This window comes from Mauremys reevesii, linkage group 7, assembly GCF_016161935.1.
Source record: "Mauremys reevesii isolate NIE-2019 linkage group 7, ASM1616193v1, whole genome shotgun sequence".
Taxonomy (NCBI): Eukaryota; Metazoa; Chordata; order Testudines; family Geoemydidae; genus Mauremys; species Mauremys reevesii.
Window position 1 is genome coordinate 22,018,362 of NC_052629.1, and position 25,212 is coordinate 22,043,573.

Consider the following 25,212-nt stretch of genomic DNA (forward strand, 5'->3'; position numbering starts at 1 on the left):
CAGAATCTCCATTCCACAGCATGAACATGACCCATTGCCACCATGATGTCCATGGTGCGGGGTCCCGTGCTTTGTGAGAGGTCTGTGCCACTCTCAGACTTCATGTCCTCACCACGCTGCCGTAGCCTCCTCGCCCGATTTCTCAGCATCTGACTGTGAAAAAGGTGGACGATAAGGTGCAAGGAGTTGACAACGGCCATAACTGCAGCGATGATTGCAGCGGGCTCCATGCTCGCAGTGCTGTGGCGTCCACGCTGTTACTCACCAGAAAAGTGCGCAAACTGATTGCCCGCCGGCGCTTTCAGGGAGGGAGGGCGGGAGTGATGGTTGAATGACGACAGTCACCCAAAACCACCCTCGACACATTTTTTCCCCCAGCAGGCATTGGGGGCTCGCCCCAGAATTCCAATGGGCAGTGGGGACTGCGGGAACCAGGGCCGCCCAGAGGGGGGGGCAAGAGGGGCAATTTGCCCCAGGCCCCGCGTCCCGCAGGGGCCCCCAGGAGTGTTCTCTGGGGCCCCTGTGGTTCCGGTTGAGCTCCCGCAGGGATGCCTGCGGCAGGTCCACCGGAGCCCGGGACGAGTGAACCTGCCGCAGGCATGACTGCGGAGGGGGCGCTCGTCCCGCGGCTCGGCTGGACCTCCCGCAGGCATGACTGCGGCAGGTCAAGTGGAGCTGCGGGACCACGGCACCCGCCGCAGTCACTCGTCCCGGGCTCCGGTCGACCTGCCGCAGGCATGCCTGCGGGAGCTCAACCGGAGCCAAATGCCGCCCCCCAGGTCTTCGGCGCGCTGGGGTCTAGAGCCGCTCCTGAGCGGGGCCCCCCGCCGCCGAAGACCCCGGGCCCCCGGAATTCTCTGGGCGGCCCTGGCGGGAACTGTGGGATAGCTTCCCAGAATGCACCGCTTCCAATGTCGATGCTTGCCCCGTTAGTGTGGACTCACAAAATCGAATTACTGTCCTTAGTGTGGATACACACGTTCGACTTTGTAATATTGGTTCCACAAATTCGATTTAAGTAGAATCGAACTACTCTGGTAGTGTAGACATACCCTGACAGACATACTGGTGCATAAGCATTTGTGTCTGACGAAGTGGGTACTCACCCACGAAAGCTCACGCTCCAATATGTCTGTTAGTCTATAAGGTGCCACAGGACTCTTTGCTGCTTTTTAGCAACACAGGACTCCTGGTGACAAATTAACCCTTCTCAGGTGCCACATAAATAGTAATAACTGCTTCATTCCAGCACTAATGAATGCTCTGGAGCTGCTGCTTCCTTGGTTTAAAACACCTGGAGCTGCTGGCATAGAAGTGACTACGAGGGGTTCTCAGCTTTGAAACTCACTCCTCCCCTTTGTCTGAAGGAGGCCAAACAAATCTGCTTACCCATAGAGGAAGCTGCAAAACTTACAGATGTCCACAATTGTTTGGGAAAGGGGAAATATAATGTGGGTTGGTGTTTGTAGGGAGAATGGGGTACTTGCAGTGATAAATTAAATGTGGCTATTTGGATGAAGAGAGACTGTGCAGGTGTTGATTTACTTTTAATATTTGTCAAATGTACCTCTCCTCTGTGCTTTTTAAAAATATGAATTTTAATAAATAAATGTGGGAGAAGTGGCCAAGGTAGGTCATGAAAGCAAAATGTAAGAATTAGTTCAGGAGAAAAATCAGAGGTTTGCCAAATGCAATGGTAGTAATTGAAAAGTCGTCATTAACCTACAGTTTTCAATTGTTTCCTATTGTAGGTAAAGTGGGAAAACTGCAGTTCTCTCAGATATCTCTGTGAGGCAACTGTGGGTAAATACTGACTTTTTAATGCTAATCACAGTGTATAAGGAAAGCTGGAAGGCTGGATAAAGATAAACCAGAACCGAGCAGGCATGCTGTACCAGATGTTTTTTCCCCCCCTGTATTTCTCTTAGATGACTTGTATTCAAAGTCCAAGAGAAAGAAGAAACACTACAAGGTCGAACAAGGATAAGATGTCAAAGTCCACAGAGAAATATACAAGATGTAAATTATGGCTTTCAAGGTAACATTTCCTAGCATATGTTTTCACTGCAAAAAAGCATGTGTACTCAACTTAACTTAGCTAACTCAAGTTCAACCCTAGGCTCACCTGCCGGCTTTAACTTGAGCTGCTAACCCAAGTTGCCATGTCTTCACTGATATTTTAACTTGAATCAGCTAACCTGAATTAAATACACCCCTTTTTTTCCCCACAGTGAAAACATATCCATAGACAACTACGGCTACTGTCCACAGATGCAATCTCCCCACTCCACACAGATCTCCTTGGTGTAGGTTTGTTCAGCCATTTTGTGGTCGGAGAAAGTTAGAAGAGAAGGGGGAAGTGAATGTTTCTCCTGTCTGCTAAATCATTCAGTTTGGTTTTTTGCATCGTGTCCTGGGTAATGACACTTGTATGCTACCACGGGAACCCCAGTGTTGGCAGAGACTCAGACTTTTGGCAAACAATTGAACAACTGCTGTAATGGATTAATAAAAGTAGTGAATAAACCTCCACCAACTTCTCTGCTATTATTCAAATACATATTCTTGGAAGCCTCACATTTGTTAATTCATGTGAACAGTAAAAACACAAATACTGACCTTATGAAAAGAGCTTGAAGCTCCTCATTTAAAATGAGGACACTGCATGATATAACAGCAGCTTAGATTAGAAGTAAATGTCAGGCACAGAGCACCCATACAGGTTCTTGTTGCTGACAAAGTGCTTTGTACTGTAACAATTATCATTCAACAAAATATAAATTTCAGTATTTCCCTGACACCCCGTTATGGAAGTCATGGCATTTCAAGCAGCAAAGAATCCTGTGGCACCTTATAGACTAACAGACGTTTTGCAGCATGAGCTTTCGTGGGTGAATACCCACTTCTTCGGATACAAGTAGTGGAAATTTCCAGGGGCAGGTTTATATAGGCAAGCAAGAAGCAAGCTAGAGATAACGAGCTTAGTTCAATCAGGGAGGATGAGGCCCTGTTCTAGCAGTTGAGTGAAAACCAAGGGAGGAGAAACTGGTTCTGTAGTTGGCAAGCCATTCACAGAACCAGTTTCTCCTCCTTTGGTTTTCACTCAACTGCTAGAACAGGGCCTCATCCTCCCTGATTGAACTAAGCTCGTTATCTCTAGCTTGCTTCTTGCTTGCCTATATAAACCTGCCCCTGGAAATTTCCACTACTTGCATCCGAAGAAGTGGGTATTCACCCACGAAAGCTCATGCTGCAAAACATCTGTTAGTCTATAAGGTGCCACAGGATTCTTTGCTGCTTCTACAGAACCAGACTAACACGGCTACCCCTCTGATACATGGCATTTCAAGTATTTCCTATCAGTGTGGGGAGAAAAGAAAGCTTGTTCCTGACTGATATGAAGTCCTGAGGATTTCTGTTTTATCCTGTTCCACTGTAACCTGTTTTCACAAACCCTGTCTTTAAGGTTGAGGAAGACTTTCCTGGTCCCTCAGTACTGTCCAACGGTATCCCCAGGCTCTGTAGATGGGTGCATGCTGAGTGTACAGTCCAGTTCATGAAAAATGGGGAAGCAGATTTTGGCATCCTGACCCTTGCTAGCTCCTTTAACCCTTTTATTTTCTCACAGCACTGTTTGCTGGACGAAATGATACACTCCTTGGCATCTGGACACCAGGGCACAGCCTGTGGTGTTTGTAATTACAGAGTGGAGCTGGAACTGAATCTCCAGCTCACAAATGACTGGATGTCTGCTTTGGGCCAACTGGTAGCACACTCGGGTGATGTCTGAAATCGGCCCGTTAAAACACAGTGATTGCAAAGATGGGTATGCTGGTGAGAAACCGTATGTAATGAACCCAAGGTGTACACAGCACAGTTTGTACAGGCAAGGACTCTGTAGAAAGCTTGATAGAAACTCAACCAGACAGGCCACTGTTGGGACTATTACACCAGAACTTCGGGTCTTGGCTGGCACTACACTGGTGTAAATGGGCATGCTGCAGAATTACATGGTATACCTTGCTCAGAACAAGTACAGTCAAAACACTGGGGTGAATGCCTGTCATTGAAGAAACTGTGTGTGCAGGCACCAAAAGGCAGTTAGCACCCCAATTTTTAGTAGTGCAAGTTGCACTTTCAGTTGCCATCTTTGCTGACAACTTTCAAATATACTTCCCCACTACCCTCTGATCTCTTCCTCTCTCTGTAAACTCCTATCCATGCTATCGGCACCTCTCCGTGTCATGACGCCATGATGCATGGGTTCTTCCTCTCTAGCTCCCCACTGTAGGTAGTTTGCCTTTACGTGCCACTCAGCCCTCCAGCTGAGAAGCGGTTCGTTAACAAAATGTTCAATGTAGTCCAAAGTCCCAGAGAATCAACCTATCTTCTGAGCTTAATCCCCTCCTGGGATTAACCCACTGTATTTCCCTGCCTCTGTTACTGAGCACTGTCCTGCCTGGTCAAAGTATTCCTGAGGCCTCTAGCCTCCCACAGTCTTTGGCATTTCAGCTCTTCACAGAGTGAGAAAGTGAACAAATGCATGAGCAAGCAAGCAACCCTGCCTGCTCCCAGTGGCTCCTTCCCTCTTTACTGAACTCTCAGCCTATTTATAAGTCCCAGGGGTCTGCTGAGTTTTCACCTGATCCTTTTAGTCCCGCCCTGTCTGGCTGACAAGTAACTACCTAATTGCCACCACGGTGAAGTGAATTTGACTAACTGGGCCTTTAGCCCTTTCTTGCGCGTTCAGCCCATCTAATATACTTTATGCCCTGACTTGGCCTGTGTTGCCCTCATCTTACCTTTCTTTAAGTCTCTCCTCAGAGCAAACTTCTCAGAGTCCTTCAACTGTAGTTCTCTCTTAAATAAGGGTTTAGTAGAGAAATGTTGGAACACACACACACATTGGAACTAACAAGAAAGCTGCTAAACATCTCCACTCAATCATCTGCTTTTTGTTGATCCTCAATCCTTATCCTATATCTCCAAATTGTCTGTTTAAATAGTAAGTATTCAAGAACATGGACTTTTTTTTGGCTGTCTGCAAAACACTTAGCACTATATAAATAATTTCTAGCACTATATAAATAATATTAGAAAGAGAAAATTCACCTTCATTGATTTCATTGATCATATTTACCTAAAGATTTAGAAACCATACAGGTCTTTTATCAGCTGATAAATGTTACGTACAAGCGGCACAAAACCGCCAGTTTAAGATCCAAAAATATCTCAGAGGCAAGTCAGGCCCCCAGCCTTCCACTTCTGTGGCTAAAGAGTGTCACAAAGTTCTAAATTGTACCTAAGTCACTGGAATGTTTACACTGTTTGTTACTAGGACAGTTATATTAGGATTCCATCTTCAAAACTTCTGTGGTAATTAACAGCAGTTGTTTTGGTCTGACATTGATGTTTGAAGATGCTTGTAACTTATACATTAAAAACCAAAATTATCTCAGGTATAATTTAAAACTTTTGTTTAAGGCATTTTATCTATAGATAAGACAGCCATACAACTCTCCCACCCCAAGCTATATGTATATATTTATATATAGCATCATTCAAAGACATGTAACGAGTTTTATTTATACTGTTTAAAACAGTTTGGGGTTTTGTTGTTTTTCTTAATACCTATTTAACTCAAAAACCTGAAAAACACTTGGGGGAAAAGATGTAATCATCAAAAGGTTCAGTACCCCAGCCTCCACAAGGCTAGGGCTAAGAAAGCTCCCAGTGCGTATCTCAGATCTGCAGTGAGTCATCCAGCAAAACCAGGGAAGACCAATGAACACCTGATTTGACATTCCTGATATTTCTAAGCTCTGGTCTACGCTTAAAAGTTCTGCCAGCATAGCTATGTCAGTTAAGAGTGCGAAACAAGTCAGCAACTAGCCAATGTTGTTGTGCCAGCAAAAGCCCTAGCATAAAAGCTGCTATACTGGCAAAAAGTTCTTTAGTGAGAACAGCTTATTTTATTTGTTGAACTGGAATAAGCTATACCAGCCACCACCTGCAGGGGTCAAGAAGGGATTCCCTTCCTCCTCCTTCCCCCCTACCAATGTATTCAGTTCTTGTTTGTTTTTGTTTTTTAATCTTCTTCCTCTGAAGCTTCAAGGATGGCCAGAGCTGGAGGTGGGACATTGGATGGGGTGGCCCAAGGCTCTGAGGTGGCACAGAGCATTCTTTCTCCCTCAGATGTTTGGCTGACTGGTTCTTGTTCACATGCTCACGGTCTAACTAATCACCATATGTGAGGTCCAGAAGAAATTTTCCCTCAGGTCAGATTGGCAGTGACCTAGGGGGCTTCGCCTTCTTTTGCAGCATGTGGGTGTGGTTGACTTGGACTTTGGTGCATCTCAATCCCTCCTATTGTCTGCCTGTGGCACTCAGTAGTCTAGTCTCCTGTGGGCTGTAATACTTTGGTTTAATTTTAGCTGTTGGGTTAATGTGCAGTTGCTGGGTGGTGTTGGTAGCCTGTGATATATAGGAGGGCAGACTAGATATTCTGGTGGTCTCTTGTGGCCTTAAACTCTGTGACTCAAAAAAGTTCTTTTGCTGGTGTAGACTCGTAGACAATATAAGCTATATCTCCATTAGTGGTAGTTTGCTGGTATAGCTAGCTCAGCCAATCCTTTCTAATGTAGAAAAAGGCCTAAGGTAAAAGCCAAACGAGAATAAATGACAAAGACAAATTTACTCAACACTTTTCAGGTTTCTTTATATTTCATCAAGAAGCAAATAAAATTGTATTTTTCTTCAACTGCAGGCCATCTTTATTAAAACAAAAATGTACAACCAAACTGAGGTCAACATTTAAAATGGGAATAGAGGTAGGCAAATGCCGAATATTTTTGAAAATCCCATCCTGCATATATAAATCCTATATTCCCGACCTGGGGTTTACCCCAAGCAGCTACCTTGAGGTGAAAACTACCCGTGCCGTGTGTCCACTAGACCAAAAAACCACACCTATTTTTTGCAGTTAGTCATAGCCTTAATGAGCATTAAAAGGGCTTTTCAACTGAGTTAACAGGGCCAGAGAGAGAGAAGGCATAAGTACTGCTATTGTGTCTCTTTCAGCATCTCTACATAGAGCAACAGACAAAAGTTTGTAACGTGGGTCAGAGTGAAGTATGTGGATTAATTGGGGAATATAATTACAGCGGTCTCCTTCTTTTGATTCCTTTTTGCAAACGGATCCACTCTTTGCAGAGAAAAGAAATTAAAAATTAAAACCAAAATCCAACCACCCCAAAATGAAGTGCTTCAAGTCTGTGCTAAAGAAGTATCAACATTTTAAAGCAGCTTCATTGGGGAAGGTTTTCAAAACAGAGTAAACAAAACAACCTGAAGTCAGTCCTCTCTGCAAGAGGATTCACTGTGTAAACAAAGTAGAAAATTATTTTCTTAAGATGTCAGGATAAATTTACTTTTATTACAAGGAGCATCATGAGATTTGTTAACTGAATTACGGTATCTTTCACTGCTTGCACATCTTGAAGCAGTAGCTGACTGCCTGCAGAGATGATTACAGGATCTGCCATGAAACGGACGAATGAGTTCTGGTCTGCTATCAGAAAGCCAAAAGTCGTAAATCTCTCATTATATGTGCCATTAGAAGCAAGGCTCTCATCAGGGGGCTAGCAAGAGTGCCATTGGCATAGGACCTATATCTTGAAGTCTGCTTTCATTCTACATTGCTATTATTTTGTATCCCTACTTAACAAAATAAAGTGCCTTCTTTATGGAATTACCCGCAGCTTATCAGCCATCCAGAATAATTTTAACAAGGTAGTCCCTTTTTTTTAAATTTCTATTTGTGTAGGGAGGAACCCAAGCATGTGCTTCCCTTTGCAGTACTGGGTTATGCTAACAGGTCTTCTCAGCTCCCTGTAGTGACGAACTATCCTCACCCGCTGAGGCCCATCTACTCTCTGAGTATAATGCAGGACAATGATTCCAATGGAGGAATGCAAAGATGATATTACTGCAAGATTTTAAATGGTATGGAAAAGATGTCTTTAGCTCAAATAACGCTGTCCATCACAGCTTCCTCAGGCAGCTTTTCTGAGATGCTTCATTTACAATCATGAAAGCTAGATATGTGTGCAGCAGAGGCTTGCTTATGTCAAAAAGGTAAAATACCTGAGAGATATGCAGAGGTGGGAGGTTCAGTCTGGATGGTGTTATATAGTCAGTTCATTCAGCATTGTTATTTGTCCTCAGTGCTTGAACTGTAGGGTTGGGATAAAAGGTGATTATGTCACACACATCCATTTCTGACTGCAGCTGTCAGAGAGCTGAGATAAAATGGGAGCGCTCCAAAACTACACTCTTATTTTTTTCTTCAGTTCCAGTTCCCTCATTATCATCCATATACCCTCTTCCATCAGTTGAGCTGTACCCAGCCTACAGCAACAGTGAGGGGAATTAGAAGAATGGTGCATGCTAACCTCAAGCCTTCTGAATGAAACATCCTACCCACCCCACACTCTTCTGAGCCAAGGGGCTTAAAGCCTCTCTGCTTCTCCCACTCAGTAACTCACAGACCTATGTAACATGCAACTGATGTGTCTGGTCTTGGGAATCTATTTTTCCAATTCCACTGCAACAGGTTAGGAAACACAGATGATTTCCAAGATTAAAAGAAAATGCAATCATATAAAAATAAAACAGAATGTAAGCGGATTTTGTGCTTATCTCTAGTTTCAACAAAAGATAGCTGGTAATTAGTTGTTGTTTTTTAATCTCTGAAGCTTTAAATGTAAAAGTGGTAGAGAGTGTAGAAAAGCTTGATATTATGGCTTAAATGTTAAGGCCCCAATTCTTTATCTTTCTATTCTTTTACAAAATACTAGTAGTTAAATAACCTCTGTAGAATTTAATTTAAAAAAATCACAAGTAGCAGAGAAAATCACAAAGAACGACATTTGAGTTGCCACCGAATTCTATTTGATTTTGGAGCTGTTACCAGAATTAAAGTGAGTAAAAGTTCTCAATTGTTAGCCGTTCTACCTGTTACCTCTATCTAAGCAGGATAGATCATACTAGGCAATGACTCTGTAGCATTTTCAAGAAGCTGGTTGCCTAGCAACAAACCAAAATCTCATGCAAACCTAAAACCTCAGACCCCAAATCGCCACATTCAACAGCAAAAAAAGCAGCAAAAAAATGAGATTATGCTTTTTATCTCCTAAAGGACTTTCCCTATTCCGCAATGTGACAACTTCTCATGAGCATTAAAACATATGGATTTAAGGCCAATACTGCAAACATTTACATATGCAAGTAACTTTACTCACAACAGTAGGCCCAAAGTCATTCCCATGCATAAGTATTTTCATGACTGGGCTTTTAAAGAGTGACTGTGGGGTTAAACATCACAGGCCACATTCTCTGCTGGCATAAGTGCACTGAAACCAGCAGAGTTATGCTAGCAGAGAATTTGTCACTGTGTATTTAAAAAAGATGATTTTTTCCCTTATTGCTGATGCACTATTCAAACTAAAAGAATTTTACAAATCTAATTTCCCATTTACACTATCCTTTCTCTGTTGGCTTTTTGCATTTCTTTCTGCTTGGGCACATTTTTTCTTGTCAGCTTATTCTTCACCCTTTATGTTCTCATGTAATAATATTATAATGCATAGGCTGAAAACACTGCAATGCATACTTTTTTAAATAGCCGTGTCCATTAGGACTTTAAAAATCATGGAAATATTTGTATTGATGTTACAAATGTAAAATTTTGTCTTGTAAAATTTTAAGGGAGGATTTTCAAAGCACAAAGGTGAGTTAGGTGCTTAAGTTTGACTCAACAGTGTCTCTCTAGTGAGTCTAGTAGTTTGCCCTCAGTATTGTTTTACCTTTGTTTTGATTAATTATGTTGAATACATGTCATGTGTACAATCGCTTATTAAGTGATTACTGTAGTGGTCACCCTTAAAAACTTGCCAGCTATTCTTTACAATGCATTGGAGAACGAAAATTGCATTATTTTAAGTATTTCCTATAGTAACTAATGCCCAGTTTAGATATGGTTAAGCCTGTAAGTGCTAAGGTAATCTTATCTATTTGTCTAAGAAAGCAAAACCAGAACGTTTTTAATGGTGGCCACTGTACAGTTAGCCCACTGGCTCCTATTTGAAGTATGTGTATTAATCAAAGCTTGGAAGTTTCACTGGTTCTCTCTATGGAGAATCACGGACTAAGCACTCACAGAGCCCAAGTGTATCACAAATTGAAAAGGGATTTGTATTGTGCCAATCCCAATTTCTACTCAAAGTCAAATTCTGGTCCCATTCAATTCAATGACAGTTTGCCACTAGCTTCAGTGGGACCAGAATTTAGCTGAGAGTCTCAAGCCATAACATAACTTTATGACAACTAGTTAAAGCAGGTATACTCTGCTGATTCTGCTTAGGAAACTTCTTAAGTCATTATAGCAGTTTTCTGAAATGATAACTAGTGGCGAACTCACTGATTAAGAACCATGGAAAGTCTTTCAGGCCAATATAAAGTATTTAAAAGATTGACCAGGAATACAAGTACACCTCTACTCCAATATAACACGAATTTGGATATAACGCAGTAAAGCAGCGCTCCAGGGGAGGGCGGGGGGCTGCACGCTCCGGCGGATCAAAGTAAGTTCGATATAACGCGGTTTCACCTATAACGTGGTAAGATTTTTTTGGCTCCCAAGGACAGTGCTATATCGGGGTAGAGGTGTATTGTAGGCTGATGACCCAGCCTTGGAAATACTTACTGCTGAATATAATGCTTACATGGGACAGTAATCATTAGCAGATATGCTAGAGAATCAGGCCCTCAGGTATTGGTGAGGGAGTGACTTCTGCAGCAGTTAAGCTGAGCCTTAGGCTAGAATAATTTTAGAATATAAATAGTTTCTATGATCACAAGGTGAAGATTTTCAGGCCCATATAAGCCAAAAGGATAACCGATTGATATGCTCCTTTATATGAAGCCTCTCTGAAGTATTTAAAGATAAAAGAGGAGAGAAAAGGGGTTCTTTCTGTCTACCATTTTTTCAAAAAAATTATTGATGTGTGTGAAGTCAAGACCTATGAATTTTGCACTGCGGGGAAAACTCACCCCTGTTCAGAGAGCCAGCACAAGGTTTATGCACTACTGAATCCTACTTAAGTCCCTTTTCCACAGCTAAAATTTGATTTTGGTGTGATTTTCTGTCAGGAAAATCTGACTGCAACACTTTGGTTTGGCTTGGCATTAATTTCTACCTCTACTTGAGTTGTTGTGCTTCTCATGGGAGCTGTAGTTCTGGGTCCCTCGTGTCCCCATTCTGTGTTCTGTGCCCATGATGTATCACATTCTCTCCTTGTGGCTGAGCTGCCAGGTTGCCTCATGGGAGACATGCACCATGGGAGATCAAGCAGTTGCAGAAATGAATGTCAACTTGAACCATTTCAAATGGGGAAGGTTGAAACATTTTGTTTTGATCCAAAATGTCAACACAAAGCATTGCAACATTTCCAAATAAAAATTCTTCTGAATTTTGTTTTGTGAAAAATTTCAATATTTTGACTTCTTGTCCCAATTCAGGAAGAAAATAAATGTCAAAATATCAGAATTTTACACAGGATAATATTCTGTCTTTTGATCAGCTCTAGTGACTACATCTTGGGTTTGTCCCCACAGACCTCCAGGCGGTACACAGGGCTTCAAATCAATTGGGACTAACTGCAAGTGCCTTTACACAGCATGTCAGGTTATTTAGAAAACTAAACACCATCCTTGGGTTAACAGAGCATTTTGTTTGAGATATTATAAAAGCCTGAAGGATTGATGGGCTTTGCTGCAGTTCAGTAACATTATATCAGAGGAAGAGAAAGTTTTAAAATGGAAAGTCTTCTAATGAGAGTGAAGTATATTTGAAAAACAAATCTACATCAATAATTTTGCAATGACAGTATTAATTGAGCACAACACTGAAAATCTGTAACAAATAGAACACATGTAGAACGTATTCATCACATTTTGTGTGTGTCATGTATGTATCAGCCTATGCTGCTGCAGAACAATACAATTATTTTTCATAATTTCAAAAACCTGGAAAGATCTGCTGTTCTTTCCATTAGTTTGCATAGCTGACATGTTTTCCACACAGTCAAAAAGCTTATCTTTGGATAATCCGGAAGACTTTCCATACATCAGGAAAAAATGAAGAACAACAGGATCAGTTATAAGGATGGGATCAGAGCATTCTCTGCTGGCCAGCCCATAGAGAAGATAAAATACATCAAGTGACAACCAACCAAGATATTATTTTAGGTCAAAGTGACATGTAGAGGCCTGTTTTTTAATTTTAGAGCTCAAACTTCTTGTTTTCTTTTCTCTGTGCCACAAGTCTGCAGTTTGGCTGGCGAGGATGGTGTCGGTACATATGCAAACACTGATTCATTACAAATTGTTGCAATACCTAGAAGAGCTGAGGATATAGTGCTGACTTTTACTGTTGTAGAATTTATTGTAAATTAGAATTTTACTAATTAAAATAATCTTTAATGGATTAACCTGAGGTTCATACATTACTTTAACTTCAATTAATCACAAAGACTAAGTTCAAATAATGTCAAGGGTCTGAGAAACCCACAAGTACAAGAAAATTCAGAGCTTACTCTCTTGCGCAATTCTTTATATGTGCTGTTGTTCCCAGTCTTTACAGCACATACTGATGTTATGTAAGGTCACACACTGTTCAGAGACAACTATAATAGTAGACATAACTGGGTGAATTAAGTGCTGTTTCTTAGCCGTAATGGAATTGCTTGGGTTTCTGGAGGTTACCACCTCTTTTAACAGATCAAAATACAGGGTTTTTATGGATCAGATTCATTTTTTTTAAGTCTTCGTTTAAAACTACTGTGAAATAAGTAAAAATGTAAATTAATGTAAATAAGTATTTGGACAATTTTAAAAGTGGGTATTGTACGTCTATCATATAAAGTCAAACCATTCTTAAGCACTTTGATTTTAAAGGGTTAATTTTTTGACACCCAATGCATAAATGCATCTTTGGAGGAACAATATAGACCTGTAACTTATTACCACATTTATTCAGCATCACATTAATGCATTAGCGATAGTAAGTTTGATATAGACACTTGACCAATATTTTTAAAGCTGAATAGGCACCTAAATACAGTCTAATCCACCTCATTTGGTGTATATGGACAATCTATGTACCTATGGCATTTTTAAATAGGTGACTGAGGACCAGGTGTGGCTGTGCCTTGGGAATTAGTGCAGGCTTTTTACACATGGTGGACATGGGTGTGGATTTAGGAGCTTTACAGGGATTTTCAGACTATCCATTTATTTCAAAGAGAGTTGCCTTCTCTAGTTATGCCATTTCTTTTAAAAGTAATGGCCCTGATCCTCAGCTAGGGTAAATCAGTATAGCTGTATTAACTTCAGTGGAGTTACATTGATTTCAGCAGCTGAGGATAAGACCCAATATCATAAAATAATAATACCTAACTCTCATAGAGCGCCTCTCAGCTGTAGAGCTGAACGTATTTTACAAATGAGGTAAGCATCATTATCCCCATTTTACAGATGTGGAGACTGAGACACAGAAAGAAGTAGTGACTTATCTGAGGTCACCCAATAGGCCACTGGTAGAGTGGGGAATACAGTCGAGGTCTCCCTACTAGGCCATTTTTCTTTCTGAATTGTCCTACCATATTTCTGGGGTCCTTTTGAAATTAATGGGTATTACTTGAATCATACTGACAGGGCTGGATTAAAGTAGAAACTAGGGCTTTCAAGTGATTAATCAATAATAGATAGATTAAACAATAATAGAATACCATTTATTTAAATATTTTTTGAAATTTCCTACATTTTCAAATATATTGATTTCAATTACAACACAGAATACAAAGTGTACAGTCTTCACTTTATATTTATTTTAGTACAAATATTTGCATTGTAAAAAACAAAAAGAAATAGTATTTTTCAATTCACCTAATACAGGTACTGTAGTGCAATCATGAAAGTTGAACTTGCAAATGTAGAATTATGTATAAAAAAAACCCCTGCATTCAAAAATAAAACAATGTAAAACTTTAGAGCCTACCAGTCCACTCAGTACTATTTCTTGTTCAGCAAATCGCTCAAATAAATTTCGTTACAATTTGCAGGAGATAATGCTGCCTGCTTCTTGTTTACAATGTCACCTGAATTCGAGAACAGGCTTTCGCGTGGCACTATTGTAGCCAGCGCAGCAAGATATTTATGTGCCAGATGCGCTAAAGAGATATGCTAAACATGCATATGCCCCTTCATGCTTCCACCACCATTCCAGAGGACATGTGTCCATGCTGATGACGGGTTCTGCTCGATAATGATTCAAAGCACAGCGGACCGACGCATGTTCATTTTCATGATCTGAGTCAGATGCCACCAGCAAAAGGTTGATTTTTTCTTTTTTGGTGGTTCAGGTTCTGTAGTTTCTGCATCGGAGTGTTGATCTTTTGAGACTTTTGAAAACATGCTCCACACCTCATCCCACTCAGATTTTGGAAGGCACTTCAGATTCTTAAACCTTGGGTCGAGTGCCGAGCAATCTTTATAAATCTCATATTGGTACCTTCTTTGCATTTTGTCAAATCTGCTGTGAAAATATTCTTAAAATTAACATGTGCTGGGTCATCATCTGAGACTGCTATAACATGACATAGATGGCAGAATCTGGGTAAAACAGAACAGGAGACATACAATTCTCCCCCAAGGAGTTCAGTCACAAATTTAATTAACGCATTATTTTTTTAACAAGATCATCAGTATGGAAGCATGTCCTCTGGAATGGTGGCCAAAGCAAGAAGGGGCATACACGTGTTTAGATACCTTGCAGCGCCAGCTACAAAAGTGCCATGCGAAAGCCTGTTCTCACTTTCAGGTGATCTTGTAAATAAGAAGCAGGCAGCAGTATCTCCCATAAATGTAAACAAGGTAACAAAGTTGTTTGCCTTAGTGATTGGCTGAACAAGAAGTAGGACTGAGTGGACTTGTAGGCTCTAAAGTTTTACATTGTTGTGTTTCTGAGTGCAGTTATATAACAAAAAAAACTCTACATTTGTAAATTGCACTTTCACGATAAAGAGATTGCAGTACAGTACTTGTATGAGATTAACTGAAAAATACTATTTCTTTCATCATTTTACAGTGCAAATATTTGTAATAAAAATAATATAAAGTAAGCACTGTACACTTGGTATTCTATGTTGCAATAGAAATCAATATATTTGAAAATGTAGAAAAACATCCAAAAATATTTAATATATTTCAATTGGTATACTATGTTTAACAGTGCAATTAATCATGATTTTTTTTTGAGTTAATCGTGTGAGTTAACTGCAATTAATCAACAACCCTAGTAGAAACACTAGAGGCTAATGCTTACAGCCCAAGTTCCTAGAGCCAGATGATTACTTCAGAATTTAAACTTTCATTTAAAAGAAGGAAGTTCCTGCCCTCTGGCTAGGGAGAAGATCTTGAAAATGTGACTTGAGTGTAACCAATACAGTATTATCTGCCTGAGCCTACAGACAGCCTGAAAAAAACAGCCCTTAGATGTCTGCACTGCCCCAGGTATCTCAGTGGAGTGGTAACTCCAAGACCCACTTCTCTGGGAGGATCTTGCCAATACCATCCCAAGCAGAGGACTGTTTGTGTGACAAGAAAAGACAAGTGCAATGGATCCAGCCCACGCACCCAGCTTCACCCTGGCTACTGGAGTAAATACTGAGAGCCCACCTTTCTTCATCTGTTCAGGATTGGAGAGGAGAAGGGACCCCTGTTGCCACTCTTGGAGAAAGAAAGGGATCCCATGCTTCTGCTCCCATCTCTCTGGGAAGGGAGAAGGCTCCCCTTGCCATAACATTACCACTCTATGGGTATGTCTCCACTGCGCACCATTGTCAGCTGTGTGTAGGGTACACATAGCTACACACTGCAGTGAAAAGCAACAGCCACACTATGGTGTGAAGCTACATGTGGTAGGGAAAGTTTTGGAGCCTTTCCCTGCAGCTGGGAAGGATTCAAGCAGCAGGACACGGCGCTGATAAAAAATAGATCATGCCTGGGCATAGAGAGAGCTTTGTAGGGCACATACCCAATACCTCTGGCATGTCTTCACTCACCTAAGCAGTGCCTCGCTATCTACACTGCTGTTTGTACCCATGCTGGGACAGGCATGCAGTGTATGTACTCTACACTGCCGTAAGGAATGTGCAATGGACACATACCCTATCTGTAGGATGGGACCATGTGGAAGATGGCACAGAGGCATCTGCAGTGCAGGGGTGGGACTCTGGAGGCACAGCAATTGTGACCGTGTGACTAGGGCAGTCGTGCCCAAACTTTTTCTCTCTCACCCCCTCCCCCCTTACCAGCAATAGAACATGTCCGCGCCCCCTGGACTGGGAGCAGAGTCGCAGCTGGGCCTGGGGCTGGGGCCGGAGCTGAGGCCAAGGAACCATAGACGGGAGAGGGGGGGAGCAGAAGCAGAGCTATGGCTGGAGGCCAGGAGTGGGGGCCGAGCCATGGCCAGGAGCCATAGCCTCTGTAGCCTCAGAGCTCAGTAGGTTCAGGCTATGGGGCTAGAAACTGCAATGTAGACATTCGGGCTATAGCCCAGGCTCTAAGACCCTTCCCTGTCAGAGTTTCAGAGCCCAGACTCCAGCCCAACCCTGAATATCTACATTCAGAGCTCCACAGCCTGAGCCCCGTGAGCCTGAGTCAGCTGACCCAGGCTAGCTGCAGTCATGTGGTGGGTGGTTCATAGCAGTGAAGACATACCCATAAGTATTCTTGGCAGTAGCTATTTGCAAAATAAACATATTAATAAACACAAGTATAATTACTTCACGTTGTTTCTCGTGTGCTCATCGGGTCTCTCACTCTGATGATAATCAGAATACTGTAGCTGACATAATGGCTGAACCGCCTGAAAGAACTGGGCTCTAAAAGATTAATCACTAATATACCAATCACTCAATTAGGATATAAGAGGCAGGGTGCTGCAGAGCCACCTCTGGCCACAGGGGGTGCTTGAGTGTTGGCCGCTCTACCATAAGCCTCTATGGTAGCCTCAGTACTGATGAGTTAGAGAAAGAAGATGGGTGGAAGGGAAAGAAACCTACATAATATCAAGCAGTGTTATAATAAAATTATTGCCCCTCAATGAACAACCTTCCAATAACTCAGCCTACAGTGTTTTATGGTTAAGGCCATTTCTTTGTGTGAGGAAATATATGGCCTTATACTACTGACTTCATAGAATCATGGGATTGGAAGGGACCTCAGGAGGTCATCTAGTCCAACCACCTGCTCAAATCAGGACCTAATCTCCAATTAAATCATCCCAGCCAGGGCTTTGTCAAGCCTGACCTTAAAAACCTCTAAGGAAGGAGATTCCACCACCTCCCTAGGTAACCCATCCCACTCTCCTAGTGAAAAAGTTTTTCCTAATATCCAACCTAAACCTCCCCCACTGCAACTTGAGACCATTACTCCTTGTGCTATCATCTGGTACCACTGAGAACAGTCTAGATCCATCCTCTTTGGAACCCCCTTTCAGGTCGTTGAAAGCAGCTATCAAATTCCCCCCTCATTCTTCTCTTCTGCAGACTAAATAATCCCAGTTCCCTCAGCCTCTCCTCATAAGTCATGTGCTCCAGCCGCCTAATCAATTTTGTTGCCCTCTGCTGGACTCTTTCCAATTTTTCCACATCCTTCTTGTAGTGTGGGGCCCAAAACTGGACACAATATTCCAGATGAGGCCTCAATAATGCTGAACAGAGGGGAATGATCACGTCCCTCGATCTGCTGGCAATGCCCCTACTTATACAGCCCAAAATGCCATTAGCCTTCTTGGCAACAAAGGCACACTGTCAACTCATATCCAGCTTCTCGTCCACTGTAACCCCTAGGTCCTTTTCTGCAGAACTGCTATCTAGCCACTCAGTCCCTAGTCTGTAGCAATGCCTGGGATTCTTCCATCCTAAGTGCAGGACTCTGCACTTGTCCTTGTTGAACCTCATCATATTTCTTTTGGCCCAATCTTCTAATTTGTCTAGGTCCCTCTGTATCCTATCCCTACCCTCCAGCATATCTACCACTCCTCCCAGTTTAGTGTCATCTGCAAACTTGCTGAGGGTACAATCCACACCATCCTCCAGATAATTAATAAAGATATTAAACAAAACCAGTCCCAGGCACTCCGCTTGATACCAGCTGCCAACTAGACATGGAGCGATTGATCACTACCCATTGAGCCCATTTTCCACCATGTATGACATTGAAATCACAAATGTAGTTACTTGGTCCTTTTTAGATATTCACTCATTCTCAGTGCTTGAAAGACCTGACTTAACGGGGGCCTAATACTAGATTAGACTTCCAACACCTTCATGAATTAAAGACTTCAAAATACACTTTTCCTTTTGGGAGGGAAAAATGCTGACATTTATTTTAAAGACAATGAAGGTCATTGCACATGAAAGGCAGAATAACGGTTCAAGCCAGGGCTAAATATAATGGAGCCAACCTACTGTCGCCACCTAACTCCCTAAGTAAAGGCTTGAGTCACTAAGAAATATTTACACTTCTGCTATGTCAACTTGCACTCACTCCATTCTTTACTTATACCATTTTTACCAGCCACACAATACCTGCTCATTTGATATAATAATGCAGATTAATAAAGACTTGTCTGATGGAAATGTGAGCCAGAAATAATTATGGTTTAAAATGCAAATGATTGGGAGAAAGGGCATGTAGTTTGTAAAATTCAGTCAATTTTATGATGAAGTGTCCTATATATTACAGTAGAGGATAATTTGGCAGCTACAAATTCAGCACTGAAACACATAAAATACAACCTCATCAATGAGTAAGACTATCACATAGGGGCTAATCTCTTCTAAAATCATCAGTTAAGCAGTAGACGCCATCTGGGAACATTTTGTAATGATGCCTCAGGGAGAGGTAGGATGGGACCTTTAACTTACGTGATTTGGAAAGGACTAAAACATAAATTTGAAAAGATGCAATAACTATTGTAAAAGAAATCTTAAATAAAGGACATATTTCTTTTTTCTAAACAAGGTCCATTAAACTTCTGGAATAGTAAAATAATGAACCAAAATACAGGAAGGAAAGGGCTGCTCTAAAATGTATGGTTGCCAAATACCAGATGATAAAATTATCCAAGAACATTAAGAAGTTTCTCTGGGACAAATTATTTTTCATGTATCAAATTTGCAAAAGATGCCATAATTTTTCATCTTTAACTCTTACAAAAGAGCTGATATACTGCTGCCTGTGTAGATATTACAGCAGACACTAATTACCTTACAGAAAACAAATGCTAAATTTCATACCAAAAAAGATAATATAAAATTTAGCTCCTTTCTCTTTAAATATTATTCAATAAAAAAAGAAGTCTGACAACTCTTTGAAAGTGGAACTAATAGAGCCATTACATTTTGCCACTGAATTCCAAAAAGTATTTCCCATATTTCAGCATCTTTAAAAGTGTTAGGGGCATTTCCCCTCATCATACATTTCTGTATTAGAGACAACAAAATCTAAATAAATTATCTTCTCAGCAGTGATTTGTCTTATTTACATTATTGCACCTTCCAACTAAATGACTTAAGAGGGAAATAATACCATATGGTCCAGTCTCTCTAATCTGCACTTCATTTCTTAACAGATATTTTGACCTGAGGTTGATGAAAATTTGCAGGCGAAATGGAGCAGATTTTAAAGGCAAAAAGTAAACAAAGCAATTTTCATTGACAGCAACAAAGCTCAGAGAAAAACAGTGCCAATGTAACATGTTTAAATTTACACATTTTTATCACAGAGTTTAAAAGAAGCTAATTAAATTACATCAAACTCATATTTAGGTCAGTGTGAAATGAAATTAGCATTAACCAGAAATGCAGATATTTCTCTCTCTATTTGAGTAGTTAATAAGGTTTAAGAATCCTCATAAATATGAGAAAACTAATATTTTGCAATAAAGTTCATCTCCAATTTAACATATTAATCTATCATAAAAGCTTGTGAAATATTTCTGAATGCCTGTAAAATTGTGAACTGAGTAATCCATATTTTAGCCAGAACCAGTGAAAGGGTGTCAGGCTCACCCTCTAGCCATAAATAAATCTCCACTAATATTATCCCTTGCAATATACCCACAACATTTGTACAGCAGCTAACAACACATTGCCAATATGGTGACCAAAGTGACTCAGACTTCTTGCTTGCTCAAGTGCACAAACCAACCAATATACCATCACATTGTATTAATTGCAATGTACAGATAAACCATGGTTAAAGTGACAACATATTAATTATCTTATATAGATAACTGCAAAGTATTCAGCATAAATTCTTTCAGAATCTTTAACAAAAGTATATAAAAATAAAGTATCAGAGGGGTAGCCGTGTTAGTCTGGTTCTGTAGAAGCAGCAAAGAATCCTGTGGCACCTTATAGACTAACAGATGTTTAAATACATTATATGAATTAAGTTTTTCTGCACATTAGTTCCCTACACTGTCTAGTCCAATCCATGAGCCATTTTTGTGGACATCTAGCCATACAAAATGCATTGATAGCTGCAACAACATATAGCCATGATTCTCTCTTTATAGAGAAAGGTAAAAATAACTTACTTTGTTTAGATTACACTCTCTTCTAATGAGCTGGTTCATTGATTTCAGATATGCAGTCAATATTAGTGGGCTTGTAGATGCCCAAGTATTTCAAGCCTGCAGGTGACCTTTTAAAGAAGATTCAAAAGGACCCTAGTTGGGAAACCTATTAGGAGGAAAAGCTATGGATTTTGGTAATGCACCTTCTATCGCAATACCTTGCTAAATGAATCAATACGAAAGAGCATTACTAGGACAAGTATCAGGGGGTAGCCATGTTGGTTTGTATAAACAAAAACAACAAGGAGTCCCATGGCACCTTAAAGACTAACAGATTTATTTGGGCGTAAGCTTTCATTGGTAAAAAACACACTTCTTCAGATGCAGGCATTATTATACTGACACATGAAGAGAAGGAAGTTACCTTACATAATGCCTGCATCTGTAATTTTCACTCCATGCATCTGAAGAAGTGGGGTTTTTACCAACGAAAGCTTACGCCCAAATAAATCTGTTAGTGTTTAAGGTGCCACCGGACTCCCCATTGTTATTACTAGGACAGTGGCCTGAAGATATGTGGGTGCTAAGAAAATAACACATTCTCGGTGTAATATACACTGTGGCCATTCTATAAATCTTCTTTGAGCTATGGGTTCCAAGATGAGAAAACATGAGAACATAACATGAAGTATGCCACTCAGGATTTATAGATTGACTGACTGAGTAGCTGCTGTCAATGATATTATGCAAAATCTGTATCCACTAATAAATTGCTCTTCAGAGGCAAGCACTACAATGCAAATATTTACTGTATAGGGAACCACAAAGCTTTGTTCCTATTAGAAATCTCTATAATGCCAAGCAGTTTACACCTATTTTCCCCTGAAAATTTATTCAGTCTCAATATAGCTATATAACAATTACACTGCCCAATTAAGAGCTTCATATTTTAGTTATTTTACTCTCCAACACACTGTAAAAGATACAATTGATGTAATTTATAATAGCTATCCTCTTTTGTCTCTCCTTACTATAATGTGAGCATTCAATAAATTCATATTAATTATGAAACAGATACTGGCTTGGAAATTCCACTTTCTTTTAGTATCAGCTAAATGCAGGTACCTTGAGCCTATCAGGAGTTCCCTGTTTTATAAATAAGATGGTAAACTGCTTACTGTAAAGTGAAGGGATACTGAATCTATTCCCATGCCTTTGTCCGCCCTCATATTTATGGGATGACATTTTAGAAAATGTGGTAATAAATTATGTTTTCTGTACTGTGGTCAGAAATCCGGAGAGATTTATTGTAAATATAAAATGCATGAATAATATCAATGAAATTAGTATGCACTGATACATAGCAAGTGATCACTTAAATCCATTTATTACAATGTGCAGGCTAGACAGTTCCCTATCCAATTCTTTAGCTGGAAAAAGCATGTATTTACCTTGTAAATCAGCATCAACATTCAGCTAATTGGAGGTTTACTGTCATTAATTTAGCTAATGTACTTCTTCATACAAGAATAACTTCCAGTTGCCTCTCTAATTTAACCTTTCTTTCAGCCCTCTTCTTTTTGCTGTCACACAACCAGCAATTCAGAGCTCACAAATGACCTTCAGTGCCCCAGTCATGGCAGAGGCATCTGTGGTAGAAACTTCATAGATTAAATACTGCAGTGTTCTCTTTGATGAGTTTGCAGGATTCTCTGCCTTTAGTTACTGACAAGCTTAGGCTTTGATTTTTAGCTTTATGCACTTTATATTACTTCATGTTACAGAAAGAATAAGTGACACACAAGAAGATTATTAGATTTCTGCATACATAGACATACAGTAGAAAGAGCCACACTGACAAATGTGGTAGGGCAGACTGACTTTTTAAGATTCAGGAGAGGAACTGTCCAGTGCCAGTGCTACTCATTGTTTCATTAGTGAAGAGTGAAGCTGAATGCAGGTTAAGTTGAACAAGTGGAATTTTATTAAACCCTGTGGACTGCTATGTCCATGTGGTGGAGTTGCTTCCAGCCTATCTCCTAACTCCACCAGTTCCCTTGGTATGTTAGGAAACACCCCCTTCAGAGAGCATGGGCCCTTTGACTCCAGTTCCATTGCTCCCTGAATCATAGAAACTGTAGGTCTGGAAGGAACCTTGAGAAGCCATCACATCCAATCCCCTGCACCCGGGCAGGACCAAGTAAACCTAAGCCATCCCTGTTTTTTAAAACAGGATGGACAATCTCCAATTATGGAGATTCCACAACCTCCCTGGGAAGCCTGTTCCAGAGCTTAAATACCTTTATAGCTTGAAGGTTTCTAACCTAAACCTCCTTTGCTGCAGATTAAGACCATTACTTCTTATTCTACCTTCAGTGGACATGGAAAATAACTGCTCACTGTCCACTTTATAACAACAGCCCTTTACATTGTTGAAGATGGCTAATAGGTTCCCCCCTTAAACTGTTTTCTCTCAAGACTAAAATTGCTCAGTTTTTTTAAATCTTTCTTCATAGGTCAGGTTTTCTAAACCTTTTGTCATTTTTGTTGCTTTCCTCTGGACTCTCTCCAGTTTGTCTACATCTTTCCTAACATGTGGCGACCAGAATTGGACACAGTACTCCAGCAGAAGCCTCATCAGTGATGAATACAGTAGGACAGTTACCTCCTGTGTCTTACATACAATATTTTTGTTAATACTCCCCAGAATTATATTAGCATTTTTGCACCCTCATCACATTGTTGACTCATATTCAATTTGTGATCCACTATAATCCCCAGATCCTTTTCAGCAGCACTATGACCTAGCCAGTTATTCCCATTTGAACTGTGCATTCGACTTTTCCTTCCTAAGTGAAGCACTTTGTACTTGTCTTTATTGAATTTAATCTTGTTGATTTCGGACCAATTTTCCAATTTATCATGGTCATTTTGAATTCTAATCCTGTCCTCCAAGGTGCCTGCAACCCTTCCCAGTGTGGTATCATCCACAAAACGTTATAAGCATACGCTACTACATTATCATAATACACCCATTACTTGAACAATATGGAGTGGTGGTGGGGGACTGAAATAAAGGAAGTGGTCTTGGGGCAACAGTTCATATGTTGGAAAAAAATCAAACCACTAACACTGTTACTTGGGATTGAGACTGATCTGCTAAGTGCAAAGTAGTCTCCCCTTTCTCCTGTCTGGTCAGAGATCAAGCGGACCCATTGTGGCTCCAGCCTCCACCTCTCTTCCACACCTTCCAAAGAGCAGGGCAGGCTTAGAATCACAGTTCCCAGGACTGCCGTTACTATCACTGCAAAGGGGCAAGGTTGTGGCTCTCTGACCCTGCTCTCCTTTGCACCAACAAGCTCAGATAGGCCAGCACAAGGTGGTGAACTCTCCACAGTATCATGCTTTCTTTTGAGCCCCAAGAAGAATTCTGGAGGGGTCAGCTGGAGTTCCTCCTCAGGTTCCGGTTACAGTGTGGCTTCTTCTCCTCCAATTCAGGATGTGGCTTAAAGTAATAATCCAGCCCAGAGCAAGAAATCTGCAAGTAAAGTTTAGGGTCATTGCCTTTATGACAAAATGATTATACCTGTGACCCAAGTATATAAACCCCACACTGGAACTGAAGGGGTTAAGGAGCAAGTCTGGCCACAGGAGACCCTGCCCAGCCACACCTGCAGAGCAAGCTGCAGCTGGACGTGATGCTTAAAAGGGAGCTAGGCAGTGCAGAAGGGGCTTGACAGGGCAGGGAGAGAGACCTTCCCTAAGAGCTCCTGGGGAAGGGTGCTGCAGAAACCTTCTTCCAGAGAGCAAGAACTTGCTTGCTGAGCCCATAGTTGGCTGAACTATTATCTTTTCCTTTACTACTGTGAGGCAAACTGTAAGACTTTGGCAAGACAGCATGTGGTATGGAGTGGCCAGAGGACGCTACAAGGCTGGGTGCAAGACATTGGTACCTCTTACAGGGCTCTGGGCTAGAGCCTGGTGGAGTGGGAGGACTCTGGCTTCCCTACCAACCGTTCTCACTAAGAGGGGCATGAAAACTCTTGATTCTAAACTCTCACTCCCTGCAGGAAGGAAGGGAAAAGGTAAAGACCCTTGGAAATCCCTGGCTTGGACTGGACACCCTCAGGGGTCAGTAGATGGACCCTATATCTTCATTGGAACCCAATCATAGTGGAGAGAGATAAGACTGATTGGTGACCTGACTGGAGGGTATGGTCATCTTCCATCAAAATACAGACCACTACAAGGTGTAATGATAGCTTAGCAGAAAGATTAGAGTCATAGCAAACAGAGGCCTAACCTCTTAACCAGTAGGCAATGCCACCAGCAAACACCATCCATCACAACATTATGTTGTGCTTCTTTGACTTTGTGTCATGCTATTGTGCTTTGTCAAACCCAAAGAGATTTTGGGGTCTCTTTTAAAATAGAGTTTGCAGGATGGCAGATATCCTGACAACGGTCTGCCCAGGGACAAAGTGCAGAAAAAAAGGCTGCAT

The 25,212-nt window shown here is 41.0% G+C and overlaps 1 protein-coding gene across 8 annotated transcripts in view; it reads right to left on the reverse strand.

Moving 5' to 3' along the window:
• Nucleotides 1–25,212, reverse strand: part of C7H10orf90 (chromosome 7 C10orf90 homolog) — a 112,349-nt gene that overhangs the window by 60,956 nt on the left and 26,181 nt on the right. Inside the window, exons 1-2 of one of the 8 annotated variants that reach the window (XM_039546837.1) lie at nt 5,141–5,219; nt 4,803–4,860 (exon numbers count right to left, since the gene is read on the reverse strand). The exons of 3 other annotated variants lie outside the window; for them this stretch is intronic. Coding sequence is in view for 4 of the 5 variants with exons in the window: in XM_039546833.1 (XP_039402767.1) it covers nt 4,803–4,860; nt 5,113–5,127 (73 nt within the window). In the remaining variant the exon portion in view is untranslated. Of the gene's footprint in view, nt 1–4,802; nt 4,861–5,112; nt 5,275–25,212 lie in introns of those variants that run through there. 4 more of the 8 variants (XM_039546833.1, XM_039546830.1, XM_039546836.1 and 1 more) reach the window with 4 other exon arrangements.